This window comes from Melopsittacus undulatus, chromosome 11, assembly GCF_012275295.1.
Source record: "Melopsittacus undulatus isolate bMelUnd1 chromosome 11, bMelUnd1.mat.Z, whole genome shotgun sequence".
Classification (NCBI taxonomy): Eukaryota; Metazoa; Chordata; class Aves; order Psittaciformes; family Psittaculidae; genus Melopsittacus; species Melopsittacus undulatus.
This window is the reverse complement of record NC_047537.1, coordinates 12,548,689-12,565,911: the sequence shown is the minus strand read 5'-3', so window position 1 is coordinate 12,565,911 and position 17,223 is coordinate 12,548,689. Positions and strand designations below refer to the sequence as shown.

Here is a 17,223-nt window from a genome sequence, read left to right as displayed (position 1 = left end):
AGAGGGCACTGGCTGACTGCAGTCACTTGCTATAATAGACAGTGAGTAGCACCATACAGGTGAAAGGCACCAGAAACACAGGTTTAGTTAACCTTGAAGAAGTTATTCTCTAATGAAGAGATCCTGTTGCATTGCTATGACCTATTCCTATTCCAGTCTATGGCTTCATTCTTTCAAATTAAAAGAATTCATCACAAAAAGACAGATTTGACACAAAATACAAACCTCCATCTAGGAGTGTGGCAAGAAAACAACTGTAACATGAAAACACCATGTGAAAATGTCCTCATTACATCATCCAAAAATAGCAACATTTGTGCATGCAGCGGGATCTCCAGAAATGGAAATCAGCAGGAGGCTGGTGTGTGAACACACACCGAGCACCTGCACCACAAAGCTCCTGACATTGACTGACTGCATCAGAGGACACTGGGCACAACTTCCAAAGCTATTGTGCCTTTGGAGTGGGAAGCCCTTATCCACAAACCACTTGAGACTGCCAAGAATAGACTCCTTGAAATAATCTCAAGGTTTGCTCCATTTTTCCACGTACACTTGTTATCAGGGATTCTCTCATCCCAGCTGTTAGAAACTGCTGTTCTGGTCAGGAGGATCTGGTTTTTCTTTCTTAAAACCACATAAAAACAGAGGCCAAATGCTCACTGAGAAGCCTGACTCTCAGTGGCCCAGATTTGCTGCCCTCCCATTGCTTGCCCCTGCCTCATCCTGCTCAGAGGTGATGGTGATGGGTTTCTCTCTGGGGTGAAAGAGCACTCAGCAACCTCTGGTTTGTAATTAAGCAGCCCTAAAGACAAAGGCACAACTGAAGAAACAAAGGCTTACAGCAATTTACTTAAAGCCAGGAAATGCCTTTTTAAAGATATTTACATTTAAATGGGTGGTTTACCTGGTAGCAGAAACAGTTTGCTTAGTGAAGGAGGTCAAAAAGCTTTTAACCTACTTCTGTAGACATCTGCACCAGGTCTAGGGTTAGGAGTTAGGTCGAGATAGGAACCAACACAGGAAAGCAGGAACAGGGCTCCCAACCCACCATGCCAGAAGAGCTTCTGTACAAACTCAGCACCATGTGTTTTATTTCACCACATTTACACGATGCCAGATTCAGTTTGCAGATTTGCCAGCACAGCCTTGAAGTCAGAACTCAAGGCACGTGCCCACCATAAGCTCACCCTGTGTTCTACCACCGACATGACCTATGCCAGCTCGGAGGAAATAGCTTAACAAGCCTTTGAGGTTCAGCATTTCCCTGGCCTCCTCTTGAACCCAAACCCCCAGTTGTGTCACCGTCACTTTGGATTATTTGTCAGCTGCCAAAACACCAACATTTTGACCGAATTAGAGACAAGTCATTCACATACTTTAGCCTTCCCTTTCCAACCACATATTTTCACTCCTAACGTCATTCACAACCAGTACACTAACATCTTTTGACATGGATTTTATTTCCTTAGGGAGGAAGTATCTCCACTGCACCTTTACGTGCCACAACCTGGCACAGTGTATTTCCTACCCACTATTCTGACAGTTCAAGGCTCTAAATCAGGAAGCTTCCCCACCCTTTGAGAACTAGAAAAGATTCTGGTTGTGTTCAAACTCTCTCCATAGCTGGGTAACAAAGCTCCTGAGTTTTAGGTTCATCCCAAACAATTGGCATCTAACAATTCAGTACCGTTTAAGCAGGTCTTACCTTGCAGCATGCATCTATATGCAGACTCCGATATTGCATAAATGTGGGGTGGCATTTCATGGCGCTTCTTCCCTCTGTACATCTCGATGATGTTCTCTGAATAGATCGGGAGGTTCTTGTAAGGATTTATCACTACACAGAACAGCCCGGAATAGGTCTGAAGAAAAACACACACAAAGAGGTCTCTCAGTAAACAGCACTGAAATAAAGCCAGAAAGAGCAGAAAACCTTTTCCCAGGTTCTATAACATTTCCCCTAACATGAAATTGAGCCCTTGCTGTAGAGTGACTCAGAGTACAGGCTACATTCAAATTACTGCTTTCTAGTTCTCTTAAAACACATTACCTGCATAAAAAGTCATTTAAAGACAATAAATGTGAGTAAATATGAAGTGAAGCATCTGGGCTCTTTCCCACAGGCATTTAAATCTCCCTTGTTTGCCAAGTTACAGGATTTAGCGACAACTTTTGATGCTCAATTCCGTATTCAGTACAGAATGCAAAGTTAGTTTTTCATTTCTGAAGGAACCAAAAGCCTCCATTACTTCAGTAAATAATCTGGACAAGGAAAATGCCTATTTCCAACCACCATTTTTCCTGCTACCCTACTGTGTTCTCCTATCTGTGTCTCTCCTACGCATCAGTTTCTCAAACCCAAAGCAGTCATCTCATGGAGACATCACTCCCCACTGCACACGTTCCATGGTCAGCTTCTAGAGCTGATCCTCAACTGAAGGGCCCAGTTCTACTATAATTTCTAGAAACTCCAGAATGTTTTACATTCCTCATCCTATTGACTCTTACTGATGCATTAACTTCCAGCACCTAAAGGGGCTGCTGGAAACCTGGAGAGGGGCTTGAGACAAGGGCCTGGAGGGACAGGCCAAGGGGAATGGCTTGAACCTGCCAGAACAGGGGAGACTGAGATGACCTCTTAGGCAGAAGCTGTTCCCTGTGAGGGTGCTGAGGCGCTGGCACAGGGTGCCCAGAGAAGCTGTGGCTGCCCCATCCCTGGCAGTGTTCAAGGCCAGGTTGGACACAGGGGCTTGGAGCAAGCTGCTCCAGTGGAAGGTGTCCCTGCCTGTGGCAGGGGTTGGAGCTGGTTGAGCTTTAAGGTCCCTTCCAACCCAAACCATTCTATGAAAAGGTGCCCTGTTCTTTCCATACCTGCCAGGGGCTCGGGAAGGACAGATAGAAGGCGACATCTGAATTGAGTCACGAGCACCATTGGTAACGAAAAGGAACCTGGGTTTATGCCAGATCTCCTGACAGGAGGACATCTTATGTCCTCACAGGAAAATAATCACCCTGCTTTGGTCAGATCTGCTGGGTGATAAGCGCTGCAGTGCCTCACCCAGCCAAGCACGCTGGCAATAAGGTATTTATTTCTCAAGAGAAAGGAAACCGATGTTATCAGAGCAACTGACCCAAGCACAAAGAACAACTCGGTCATTAACTCAAGGTAAGCAGGGCTCTGGGGGCAGTGGCACTTCCTCCTCTGCCTCCCTTCCAGCCACATCCATACCACCATCCTCTTGCCCACCTCAGTGCCCTCAGAGGGACTCACCGAGCTGGACAGCACTGAGGATGAACTTCAGAATGAATTGGTTAAGGAACTGAAGCTGTTACCAGCCAAACTCACCCATGGGTCTCTAGTGATACCATAAGGGGAAGAAAGGCAGGACAGTTACTTTGTGTGGTTTCCATCCACCAGCTTTAGAGACTTGCCAGTCACCTCTGTGGCTGCTGGTCCACATCTTACTGCAGCAGTGCCTGATGCCCAAGCCGTGCAGTACCACGGCATGTACTGGCTGCATTGCAGCCACCCTCTCCCAAGGGCAAACTCATCTGAAGCTTTTATCAGTTGCATTGGACCTTTCATGGCCACGGAAGTAGTTGGGTTTCCCCTCAGAATCACTGTCCTTCCCCAGACATGAATAAACTGATCTGATAAGTAAAAAACACCCACTAATATGCTAGGATAAACCTAGCTCCTTGCAGACCATCCTTCCCTCCTCCCCCAGTGCTTCAGCATCTTTTACTTCACAGCTTGGTTTGGGTTGAACGGACCTTAAAGCTCATTCAGTTCCAACCCCTGCCACAGGCAGGGACACCTTCCACTGGAGCAGCTTGCTCCAAGCCCCTGTGTCCAACCTGGCCTTGAACACTGCCCCATGCCCCCTGTTCTGCGGTACATGGACTCTGCTGAAGGATCAAGCCCTAAGGAGCCACAGTAACCAGCCAGTCTGGATGAAGAATCAGACTTCATTAATCTTTCAGCTGACAGAGGTAGATACATTAAGAACTTAAAGGCAAGTAAAGATGCTTATTCATCTTCAGCTGCAAACAAGCCAGTGATGGAAACATCCCTGCCTGCTTTACTGAGGAACAGGACATAGACAACCTCAACCAGCAACAAGCCATGCTGGAACACACGCTCTCCAGGCAAAGCTCCAGACAGAAATAGCAGTGCACTGACAGAGGTTTGTTGTACAAACCCTCCTTCATGTCACCAATTGTAGAGTTTTCATGTTTCCAGATGCTTACAAGCCTTTACCCAGTAGTATATCATTTAGTAATTTGGATGTTGGTAAGCTATCCCAGGCTGTAGAGTTCAGGCTCCTGACACTGGCCTATGAAAACAGCATTATGCTCCTAGCAATAAGCTGCTTGAGATACATTTAAGCAATAGAGACACACCCAAGTGAGCTACTGGCACATGGGGAGTGCATTACTTCCAGGTGGAAGCACACAGGAATTTAGGTTCTAAATTTGGACCATGGCCTCCAGAGCAAGAAAGTCTTTCATGGCCTGTCTTCCCTTAAACCCTCCGCTGCATGTACACCTATGTTGGTACTATCAAAAGCCTTATAATGATTCCTCAGATTTAACAGCTCATCTTCACAGTTCTTGCATCAAGGAAGAAGCTATTGTGACTATTGGGTCGGTTCCTCTCACTGCAGCAGCAAAAGGCCTCTTTAAATTATCACTTCAGAGCACATGAACAAGATGCAGGTAAATTTGGGGTATCTGTAGCACCCAGGCTCAACAGTCCTCTCCAGTCCTTGAAATACAAAGTGACAGATTTCCTGTATTACCACATCAACAATTAAGCTGAAGTAAGCATCAAGACATCTCCCATTACCACCTGAAATACAACCCAGCAGTTTCTAGCCTAGAAAGCAGTATGTGTTTTAAGCAGTATCTCGTATCCTACTGGGGATGGGTAACTTGTACCACCATAGCCTTTTCCTGTCTGGTGTCACTTCCTGAGCTTATGGACCCATCCAAGAGCAGCTTGACCAGGTTTTCTCATGTACCACCTTTTCCCTCTAAAAGAGGCAGTTATCCAGTTAACCTCAAGCCTTAATGAAGGGCAGGCAACTCTTCAGTGTCAGAAGGGAAAACAGTGATGCTGTGCCTGGGGTAGAGCACATCCTCTGCTCTGCAGGGCAGCTATAGCACACAGCAGCTATGACTCACCTTGCCAAACAAGGGCAAGGAGCCCTCTGCAGAGTACTGGGAATCCTGGCTATGCCAGAGCCCGGGATCAAGAGCCACTGACCACTACTCAGGGCCATTGAGGAGTAAAATCCGTGCACAAGAAGAATGAGAAAGGGAAGGAGCATAACACATATACACGCTATTAAAGAAAAAGCACAGCCCAAGCGCTAGAACACCTGCCTACAGATGTTCTCTGCAGCTAGCACTGAGCACAGGTTCACCAGTGATGCATTGTCACATTTGTAACCTTCAGGTTATGTGTTTAAAGAGAGAAAACCAAATACTGGATCAGTAGTGCAGGGTATACTCCTGCTCAGGCTGTTCCAACCCTGAAAGCCAGGCTCAGTGTCACAGGCCCCCAACACCAGCACTGCTGCAGCAAGTGCTGAAAGGTAAAACATGATCTGAGGCTGCACCAGAGCCAGAAGAGTATTAATATCCTTCCACAAGGATAGCTGCACGCCTTACAGTGGCTATCCCAGCCTGGGACACAGGCAGGGAGTGTCAGGGGGTGTCTGCAGCACAGAGTACCCTGATGGGAACTCACGCAGGAGCCCATAACCCAAATTACTGCACCCTTTGGAGCTGTCAAGTGACCACTTTTCACCCAGAGTATTTGACAGGAACATGCATTTCTTCATACCCTGCCTGAGGGCAAGGAGGGCATTGAGTCACTTCCCTGAAAAGCCTCAGACATTCCTGACAAAGCAGAACCCCACAGAGGTCTCTGAACCTGCTCACATTTATGAGCCTTCCAAAAATCAGAGTTCATTTAGAACTGTTTGTGTCAAAGCAGCCCTTACAATGTGAAAGCAGCTCTTCTGCCATAGCAGGTACCAGATCTGGAGACTGGTTTGCGTTAAGGAAAAGATAAAATTAAGTAACAAACTCTGCTTCTTACATGTTCTTTCAATGCCAGTCTTTGATACTCAGTAATGGGAAACATTCCCAACAGGACCAGAGGGAAAATTAAAGCAATTAGACTGCAGGAGCTTAGATAATAACATAGATTGTTCCAGGTTGTGCTCTGGCCTCACAGGAGGCAGCAGCTCAAGAGAAGAAACAGCTCCTCAAGCACAGTTTTATAAGAACTTCCACCCACAGCAGGCTCTGAAACTGGGAACTACAGCATCTCTCTCATTCTTTCCCTCTTCTGCCCCAATAAAAGGGAAAGTACACTAAAAAATGCAAGCAGCAGAGTGATGCAGGTGAATTATAGGGGTAACATTTGTAATTATCAACAGCTAGCTGCTGAAGGATTTTTAACTGCACAACAGTAAGCATGTTTTCTACTTGGCTGGTAGAAAGAAAAACCCAGCAGGCAGACATATGGAGTGCAACCAGGAGCAGCAAGGCTCCAGGAGTGCTCAGCCTTACTTTGACAAGGTCTGCACTAAAAAGCAAGCAGAGGAGCCGGCGGAGAAGGTACTGCAGAGCCCATGGGGGTGGTTTGGAGCACTTGAAGTTGAATCTAACCCTTTCCTCAAGAGCTTCCCCACCTTTTTGTCCTTCCTGAGGGAAGAGTAGAACCAGTCATCTCCAGCTTGACTTCACCTACACACACCCCTCTTACAGCACACATCTCCACTTGACACTTCCTAGCTCAGTAGCCAGAGAGCACCCAGGGATCATCCCATGTAGAGCCACAGCAAGGCAAGAGGCCATCTGGATACTGACAGGGGTTAATAGTGGCCAAGTGGGTGAGAAATTCTATTAATTTTAATCCTTTTGACTGAAGGAGGCCAGGAAGCAGTTATAATAACTGCAGTGATTTATGGAGTATCAGGGACATGCAATCAACTGTGGGCAATGGACTTCCTCCAGGAGAGCTGGGGTGAGAACAACGTAGCAACAGCCACATTTTCTTACATGAGTTTTATAAAGCCCATTGGATTTTTAATGCCTTTGGTTTTACTGCGGCTTACTTACACCTCAGGTCTGAGGAAGCAATTGCTCCATCCCATCCTACTGCACCGGGTACAGGAAGGTAACTGCTGACTGCACAAGACAGACTTTTGGGCCCACAATATCTGATGATCTGTTCAAGCTGAAAGAAGACTCAAATGTTTATAGACCCATTGAGCAGAAACCTGCCATTTACCCAGGAGCTTTTCACATTCTACTCTGCACTCACAGGTCAGACCATTAAAGCACAGCCATCTGTAATTGCAGTGTTCCACTTCTCTGAAGAAGCAGTCAAAGCTCTGCAGCATCCATACTGTCAGTGTCTGCTACTGCCCTGAGCCAGAAACCCAGCTTGGATTAACAGAGTACTTCTGTTAACGAGTAGAGCATAAGGCCATGTTTGTATATAGCATATAGAAACACACCAACATTTTAAACATGCTTTCCAAGGAAAACAGGAGAGTCCTTCTTGCCATCAAAAGAGTTACTGACACCAAAGTAGAACTTTAAATTGCTGGGAAAAATGTCACCTAACCTTGACTTCAAAGCATTAGCAGTCATTAGCTTATTCACTACAATTCCAGGCAGTAACTGGGATACCAAGAACAAGTTACTTTCCATTTAAGTAGAAATGAGACATTCCTAATCTAGGTAACCAGTTGCACTTCCATTAACTGAAATGCTTTTAATAGACTTCAAAACTGAAAACACCAAGAAATTTCTATCCAGACTGCTGCCCACTAAAGCACTGAAAGTGTTTGGAGTGCTCAGGAACCCTCCTGACCACTTGGCTTTTTGCAGCTCTAGCTGTGGTACAGCACATGTCAATGTTTGCTAGAGCACCTTAAACAGAGAGAATCACCTTGCTCTGCAGTGAAAGAAAAGGGCTCAAACCACATTCTAACTGGCCACGCTCTCTTCTAAGTGCGGAGAAACCTAAATGGGAAAACCCAACTTAAATACTTCAAAATACTGACAGTTCTTCCCATCAGCTATAGGAGTCAAATTAGGCAATAAACTTGGGAGTAGAAGCCTGAGTTTGAACATAACTGACATGCCTATATATAAACTTATATAGACACCAGTATATTGTTGATATTGAAGTGCAGTGAGATCAAGATGGAGAAAATGCTTCTTCCTACACCAGAAACTCCTTTGCAGCTCTCCATCACAGCACTTCAGTACTTCTACCCTCCAGATTGTCAAGAGCAGCATCTGCTCTCCTAGCACTTTATTTTCAGACTAAATCCTCCTCCTTGCTTATCACCTCCTCTCACTCCCACCCCTGTCCACCAACACCACAGACCTATTTCAAGTGGCTCCCTGTGCCCAGGGCTCCAGCTGAAGGAGACAGCTAGAGCTCAGCCAGCCAAGGGCACTTCTTCAGCTGGGCTTCATGCTGCACCATGAACAGAATCCCTACAGCTCACAACACAGTGGCTTAAAAACCAAAGTCAGGGCTCCCCTACATTCAAATGCTGTATTGGACAAGACAAGATTTGAAAACGGATGGATGAGAAACCCCGAACCTCATGAAGTGGTGAGAGGAAGACTTACTGGAGCAGTAACTTTGCCTGCCATGGTTTGTCACAAAGCATTAAGGCAACAGCAGTCTTGCGAACTTTGTGGCATTCAAGGCTGATGGGCCCTTAACATCCACTCTTTCCAGTGGATGTCTCACATTCAGTGTCTGGCTCAAGGATTACTTACTTCCTCCCCAGGAAATCGTATTTTGCTGACATGACTTAAGCAGAAACCAACATCCAGGGCTGACAGCCAGAAGCTCTCACAATGGCATTTTACACGCAGGGCTTTTAACAGTAAAGATGTTTCCTCACTCAGGCTGCAGACCTTGGTGGTGACCCAAACCCTGTAACAACCAGACTCCCTTCTTAAAGCAATGCTGCCAGAAAGAGAGATGGAACCCAGTGCATCATAGCATAAGGATATAACAGAACCACCACACAACCAGTCTGAGCAAAGTCATATTTACTCCGTATCTTCAAAGGGTGTCCTAAGCCCTTGGGCACTCTTCCAGGGTACCCTTACAATGAACTACCTCCAGTTTCTGATCTACAGCTATGAAAGATATTACTAAACACAATGAAGTACTGTTCATGCTGTATTAATGTTAACCACTCTAAAGCAGAGAGTGCAAAAGAGTGAAGTTGTAGATGAAGCTGAAGAATTGACAGTTCAAAAGCATTTAAAGTAATAAACCCATGAGAAGCTGTCACTAGAGCATGACATGAGACATCAAGTTAGAGTGACTCAAATGATACATCCCTGCCATAAGAAATGCTGGTATCCCTAGAAAAGCACAGCATTTGGCAAAATCCAGCCATGAAACACAAGGAGGAGTGAAAACTCCTACCAAAGGTAGGAGTGATGAGAAAAACTCCTGCAGATGCCTGCACCTTCATAGAACCAACACCTGCCCTTGACACAAACCAAGCCACAAACATGAGCAGAGACTCAGGTTCTGCAGTATCGTGTTTAGTAATTGCCAGGTTAAGGAGAAAAGCCTGAGTGCAAGATGATCTTAAGGTCCTTTCCAACCCTAACAACTCTAAGATCCACAATCCACAACAGGTTTACCATTCTCAGGGATTAACATCTATGTATGTATCTATACTTCAAAAGAATTTGCAAAGATATTGCAGCTTCTCTAGGAAATAATTCCTTTTTAAACACATTCTGCAATTATACTAAAAATAAAACTTGTGGCAAGAGATGGAATAGGTGGTGTTAAAGTGGAACAAGAAAGGAAGTTATTTCACCTCCAAAGCAAAACCAGGATCACTATAGTCTACACTCCAGCCATTCTTCCCAGCAGTTCTTGTCCAAGTACTGACCTCCTGTGCTGACAGGAAGAGACCAGAAATAAAGACAGGTCCCAGCATGGACAGCATACTTGTTATACAAGCCCCATTCTCCATCTGCATTCATTACCCCAGCAAAGCAATAACACAACTTGGAGCCCAGGACTGTGCCACCTGGCAGACACTGGAAATGCTGGAAGTTCCAGGAACTCCTTGCCATCCCTACTTAGATGTTACGTGAAACTCTGGATGAAGTGAGCATCACTGCATTGATCATGCCAGGGGTACCGGCCTGCTTTAGTCAGCCCTCCCTGTTCCTCCAGCACTGTCATCTTAGAGAGGCAGATTATAGAGAGATGACAAGACCCACAGGCCAAATCCCTCAACCTGTTTGTTTCCTTTCTAGGGATTGAAAGGAAACATGCATCTACTTCAGTTGCCAGCCTTTCCTCTTCCTAGAAAGGCAATGCTGTGGGCTGTCTGCTGTGAAGGAAAGGAAACCAAGTCAGATTCACCATCTCCATCTTAACTACTTGAGACCAACATCAAACTACAGCATTTCAGATAGGTTATTTTGGGAGTACTATTTGGAAACCAAGCCATAGAATCAGTTGGGTTGCAAAAGACCTTTAGGATTAAGTCCAGCTATTCCCCAGTACCTCCAAGGCTACCCCTAACCCATGGCACGGAGGCCTCATCTCCACAAGTGTGTGAGCACTTGCAGGGATGGTGCCTGCAGCCCTGCCCTGGGCAGCCTGTTCCAATGCCTGAGCACCCTCTGGGGCAGGAATTGTTCCTCAGCTCCATCTAAACCTGCCCTGGTGCAGCTTGAGGCCATTTCCTCTTGTCCCATCCCTTGTTCCTTGGGAGCAGAGCCCAGCCCCTCCTGGCTCCATCCTCCTCTCAGGCACTTGTAGGGAGCCATCAGGTCCCCCCTGAGCCTTCTCCAGACTGACCCCCCCCTCAGGTCCCTCAGCCATTCCCCATCACACTTGGGCTCCAGGCCTGCACCAGCTCCATTGCCCTTCTTCTCTGATAATATCTTTAGACCAAGACAAGTTTAGTTCACCAGCTCAGTGAACTCTGGGTCTTTTCCTTCGCCAAGCGAACATCAGCAGAATCCACAGGCAACAGCACAGCTCTGGGCTGTGCAGGCAGTGCCACATTCAAATTCAGGGATCCCCAGCGAAGATCCCTACCAGAGCTGCACTAAAACCCCACCAGCTCAAGTTCTCAATGATGCTTCTCCCTGTGGCCTCTTGATCTTTGCCAGCATCCGCCTCTAATCTAACAGCACTCGCAACTGCTTCCTGCCCCTTCACAAAAAATCAGCTTTTAATGGCAAACAAGAAGCCATTATAACAGCTGCACAGAAACATTATTCTTGGTAACAGCAGCATCCTCCAGCAATGTTCCTGTAACTCAGACCACCAGTTAAGGCCAACAAATCCATTAGCTTCTTGATCCCGACCAACTTTTTCCAGCCCAGGGGCAGAGGAGGTCACCAGTAATACACTGGGGCAGTCTCCTCCTCTATGACAGCTGTATGGTGACACCAAGGCACCAACAGTTAAAGAAAGCAAGCAGAAAGTGCCTTTTGGGAAGTGGGGCAGGAAGAAGAAAGGTGTCACCTGAACACCATGTATAAGATAAGCCAGTCTTGTACACAAGGGGGAGGTTTCATTTCTCAGTCACTCAGAGTGACACAGTGCTGCAAACCTGGGTATGTAGAAGGGGGACAGCTCGCAGCACCCCCTCCAGAAGCACTTGTGGCCATGTTTACTGCACAGAGTCCTTTGACTCCAGCTTCCTTTGACATTTGCAGCCTTCAGTTTTTAATCTTCATTATGAAGCACAGATGTAATAGCTGTAATGAATTTCATAACTAGCATTATGATTGATACATATACTGAACACTTCTGACCTATCGACTTGTTTAGGTTTTCATTTTCAATTCAATCCTTACTAATCACCACATTAGTTTACTGATAAGCTGGCAGGAAGCATTCCAGAAGCGTTTCTTCACTGAGCTCTGCTTTAACGGTCTTGGAGTAAGGCCTTGGAAGGGCAAAAACCCCAAATCCACAAAGCAAACCGACCAAAAAAATCACAAATACCAAGAATATTCTGGAGCTGCACATAATTGATAAAAACTCCAAATATTACCAAGGACCAAGCAAAGCCAGTACTCCAAGGACAGAGGGGAACAGAGCCAACTAACTAGTGGGACTAAATCAAATGAGTTTAAGCCTTAGAACAAGTGTTTATTAAAATGAGCCAAGCACTTAAGCAGATGTTCCAGTTTCTTTTAAGATAGAAAGTCTGCTTGTAGCTCTCACTGATGCTCTGACTCAACGAGTCACTATGCAGCTGCTTTACCAAGAGCCAAGGAGCAACTCTGGACTGTTCAGAACAGACACTCATTTAACATTGGCCAAGAAAGGGACAGGGTCAAAAGCAGCATCAACGGTGTTGCCATCCCTGACTCCATAGAAAGACAGTGATAAAGCAGATGCTGCAATTAGTACTTCAAAACCACAGGAAAAAGGCAAGCTTTATCTTATTGGTTTATTTTAAGCGCTTGAACACATTCTTTCCTGGCCCGCTAGGTTGATATTAGATTCCAAAAAGACATTTTGCATTCCTAGCACTCTCAAGCTTCAGCTTTTAAATAACAGCAGAGCCTCTTATTATCATTTCTAATATGCAGCAAGTTAAAACAAGACATATGCTTATTCATACAAGCAATTAAACAACAGTCATTCAGCAAAGTTGGGTTTTGTAATCTCTCCTCAGCTTGAACAAGCCATTTGATACTATTCACTGTATCAGTTGAACATGTCTGAGGCAAGCGCTCTAACAAGCCGCATGAGCTCAGCACCCAGAGTTGCCATTTCACATTCTATTTTTGAAAGATGCTTGCAGAATTATTTCCAGAGAGGAATTTTTTATTATTTGTTTTCTGACAACAGAGTTCTTGACCCATACACAGCATGGAAAAAGACCCTGGACTAACCTAAACAACAGGGACATGAGTATCTAGGCCATAAAAATGAGAGACAAGACCCACTTCCTCTGTTCCAAACAGGTAAAGGAACGGGAATCATTCCAGTTCAGCTGAATTAACACCATAATGAATATAATAATTAGTACTTACATAGATGAGCCCAGAGTAATACCGATCCTTTAAATTATGCAATACAGAGGCTTCATTTAAACAGGTTAATTCTGCCATGTCTTCCACTTTAGAGAACTTGGGAGGATTCATCTTCTGAATATCATCTTTATTGACTAGTGCTTTCTTGCCATTCTCTGCCAGTTCGACCAACACTTCATCCCCTTTCTCCTCCTTGATGCTGGCTGCCTCAAACCCATGGCGCTCAGAAGGGATCCATACCAACTTTTTAGCAGTCCAGTCAGCCTGGGTGGCAGGGTTGTAGATCACAGCCCTGTCCACAAAGAGGTATCTCTCCGGATCTTCCTGTCCAGACCTCTGTGCCATGGTCAGAAGGGAAGGTGTACACTACCAGTTATCCTGTAAATCAGAGAGGGAAAAAGCAAAGGATGTGTTACTGACCATATTGTTACCAAGGACATGACTGAAGCTATGGCACATGAATTAAATGAGCTATCCCCAAGCATCATTCATTTCTTCCACAGCCTAAAGAAGCTGCTATAGAGCTGAGAACCCCTGTTCACACAGCAGCCCTCTGAATAAACCAGCTTCCACACAGAAGATAACATGATCTGTCAAATATAACCCCAGATCCAGTACAGTAAACTCAGTATGAACTGGTTCTAATCACACACCAACCAGGGAGAGACAGTACAACAAATGCAAGAGCTACAAGCAGGAAAAACACACACCTGTCTTCTGTGCCATAGGAAAAAAAGCAAATCCAACAACAGCTTGTTCGTAATCTCAACTTCAATGGAACACTTCAAAAGCTAAATATAGATATACAAACATTAAAGATGTTGAGTGGATAGCTACAGGAACAAGAAGGCAGCAAGAAGACATTTTAAAGAGTGGATTTTCAACTACAGACAAGAACTTGAGTCACTTGGGGTTTCCCACAAGCCACTGAGGTAGCAAAACCTTGCTCATAGTCTTCCTGAAAAGCTTCACTCTGTATTCCTACACCCTGCTCCTGTTCTCTGTCATGAGCACCGACATCACCACATTACCAAAGAACATCTCCAGATCCCAAGTGCACCATGAGGCTCAAGACATTAGATTTTCTCCAACTGCTTTATGGGCAATTTGAAGGAGAAAGAAAAACTGCTGACAACCGCTCCTGCAGACCCATTGTACCTGCTTGCCTCTACCTAAGAGACATCACTGCACCCCAAGTTAGTGCTCCTGTCACAGCCAGGATTCCTGGAGTGAGCAGTTTCACCTGTAACCGCCCGAGGAGCAGCAAGGTCAAGCCTGACACTTGGTACTCAGGTGATTAAATATGCTGGGGTTTACGCACTAGATGCTTTCTTCTGAAGCACATTGGCTAATGGCAGCCTCCTCCTGCAGGTAACCTGGAGGTGAGCTTCAAAAGTGAGGAAGGTTTCGCAAACCAGGCTCATCATCTCTCACCGTGTGGTATGTGTCCTGATGGCAGCTCTGCAACACACCCATGCTCAGGAGGATGTGTAATTACACACAATAGCTGTGTCTCCAGCTACCCAGGGATACTGGATACACTGTTCAACTTGTATGTAAAATAAGCATAAAGTCACCGAAGCCTTCGGAGGTTTGAGGAGCAGCAGACCGTTTCCTACAGCCGGCTTCATTCAAACCAAGAGGTGATGACTCAACAGTTGAAGTATTTTAGACGAGCCTCGGAGAGAACAATTCACCGAGAAAGAGGGAACCGGTGCGGGGACACCTGAGGTGGTAGCAGGGCTCCTCAGCCAGGATAATGAACATATTAGTCACGGAATGCTACCCTGGGCTCCAGAAGCCCTCGGAGTGAAGAGCCGAGCCTCCCACCCCAGTGCAGAAAGCCGTCTGTCTCCACGCTGCGAGACTGCGGCTCAAATTCCAACAAAGCCCTGACACCCCACCGCTGCCAAGCCTGGGGAAGCTCCCTACACACGTATCACAGAGCTGGGCCCCAGCCTCGCACAGGGAGATGCGGTGAGACCTGGAGGTCGAGCACAGCACACAGCACACACCACTGAATTAATCATTCTTCTTCCCCAGCAGAATAAGAGGTGAGGACCAGAATGAAGGCACGGACCGGCTCCAGGCCGCGGACACCGAGCACCGGGGGGTCACACACACAGCTCGGGGCCATTCTTCCACTTGGGCTTTTAGCAGCCCAGAGCCCATGACAAAAGACCCTGTGCAGCAGGGAAGCGAGGCGCAGCTCACCCGAACGCAGGACTGCGCTGCTAACAATGGCATTCAAATCCAACACCCAAACGAGCGCATTGCTCATGCAGGAATCCTGCGCTCCCGACACACGGCGGCTGCAAGGGGGCAAACCTACAGATGTGCGGCTTCTGCACACAAAGGGGCGTGGGGCGGGGACGAGAGCGGATCCCCGCGGCCCACCCGTCAGCTCCCCAAGGACGGAGGAGCCGGTGCCGCCACCACAGGACAAAGGAGGCGACCGGAGCGGCTCGGCCCTGGGGGCACCGGGAGCGGCGCGTCCGACCCAAACCCCCCCCCACCTCCCACCCCATACCGCGGCCGCGCGCGCCCCCCGCCCGGCCCAGCCCCGCCCGCGCGGGAGGCTGCGGGAGAGACAGAAAATGGCCACCGCCCCGCACCGTGCGGCCGGGAGCGCGGGGATGCGGCGCGGGGATGATGCGGCGGCGCGGCCCGCACAACGGAGCCTTTGTGTGCCGGGCCCGCCGCCCCCGCCCCACCCCCACCGCGGGCGGGCCCGGCCATGCGCCCCCGGGGATAGCCCCCCCCCCCCCCTCCCGCAGGTTCCCCCGCCCCGCTCCGGCCGCCCCGGGCCCGGCCCCTCCGCAGCCTCACCTGGGTCGCGCCCGGCCGCCGCCGCCGTGCCCCGCAGCTCCCGCCGCCCGCTCGCCGCGCGCCTTTAGCGCCACACCGAGCCCTCCGCCCCCCGCGCGCGGCCGCCACCGGCACCGCCCCCGCCTCCAGCCGCTCTCCCATTGGACAGCGGCCACGTCCCTTCTCCCCGGCGTGCTCGCCCATTGGTCCGTGGCGCGGCCGCTCTGCAGCCACGGCCATAGCAACCTCCACACGCTACCCTCCAAACCCCGCCCCCCAGCCTCTCCCCGCCCCCTTCGGCGCTCATTGGTAGGACCGGCCCTCCCAGCGGCCCAGTGCCCTTCTCCTATTGGTCAGCCTCAGCGCCGATCAGAGCGGGCCCCGCCCCTCGCTGCAGCACGCCTGGCGGGGGGCGCGGCGCGGCCCCGGCTCTGCAGCGGGCGGTGCGCGCGGTGGTGCAGCGGGCGGCGGGCGCGCGCGTCCCCTCACCCACCCACAGCCCCCCCTCTTCCCCCTCCCCCCACAACCGAAAGGGTTTTGGGGCAATAAAGGAGGTTTTCGGGTCTCCGCCGACGTGCGCGATAACGGGAATCGCGGCTCCGGGCCCCGCTGCGGGCCGCGGCGAGGGTCGCTCACGCTCAGCTGAGGTGGGGGTGCCAGGCGGATGGCGGCGCAGCGCAAAGAGCCTGGACCCGGGTCCGCACTCCCGCGAGCTCCGCCGCGGCCGCGGAAGCCTCTCACAGCGGTCATTGCCCGGTTGGCCAATGGCAGCCGGCCCGCACCGCCAGCCCGAGAGCGATCCGACACCGACTGCTCCTGCCCGAGAGCCGCCCCACAGCACCCACAGCACCCACAGCACCCACAGCTCCCACAGCACCCACAGCATCCACAGCTCCCACAGCACCCACAGCTCCCACAGCACCCACAGCTCCCACAGCACCCACAGCTCCCACAGCACCCACAGCATCCACAGCTCCCGCAGCACCCACAGCTCCCACAGCACCCACAGCTGCCGCAGCACCCACAGCACCCACAGCTCCCGCAGCTCCCACAGCATCCACAGCTCCCGCAGCACCCACAGCATCCACAGCTCCCGCAGCACCCACAGCATCCACAGCTCCCGCAGCTCCCACAGCATCCACAGCTCCCGCAGCACCCACAGCTCCCACAGCACCCACAGCTCCCACAGCATCCACAGCTCCCGCAGCACCCACAGCATCCACAGCACCCACAGCTCCCACAGCACCCACAGCTCCCACAGCACCCACACCTCCCACAGCACTCACAGCACCCACAGCTCCCTACAGCACCCATAGCACT

The 17,223-nt window shown here is 49.1% G+C and overlaps 1 protein-coding gene across 2 annotated transcripts in view; it reads right to left on the bottom strand.

Annotated features, from left to right (window-relative positions):
* MYH10 (myosin heavy chain 10) overlaps positions 1-15,995 on the bottom strand; it is a 93,365-nt gene extending 77,370 nt beyond the window's left edge. Inside the window, exons 1-3 of one of the 2 annotated variants that reach the window (XM_034067867.1) lie at positions 15,925-15,995; positions 13,096-13,473; positions 1,709-1,865 (exon numbers count right to left, since the gene is read on the bottom strand). In XM_034067867.1, the coding sequence (XP_033923758.1) occupies positions 1,709-1,865; positions 13,096-13,440 (502 nt within the window). In that variant the 5' untranslated portion in view covers positions 13,441-13,473; positions 15,925-15,995. Of the gene's footprint in view, positions 1-1,708; positions 1,866-13,095; positions 13,474-15,924 lie in introns of those variants that run through there. The other variant, XM_005141404.4, reaches the window with a different exon arrangement.
* Positions 15,996-17,223: the final 1,228 nt, after the last annotated feature.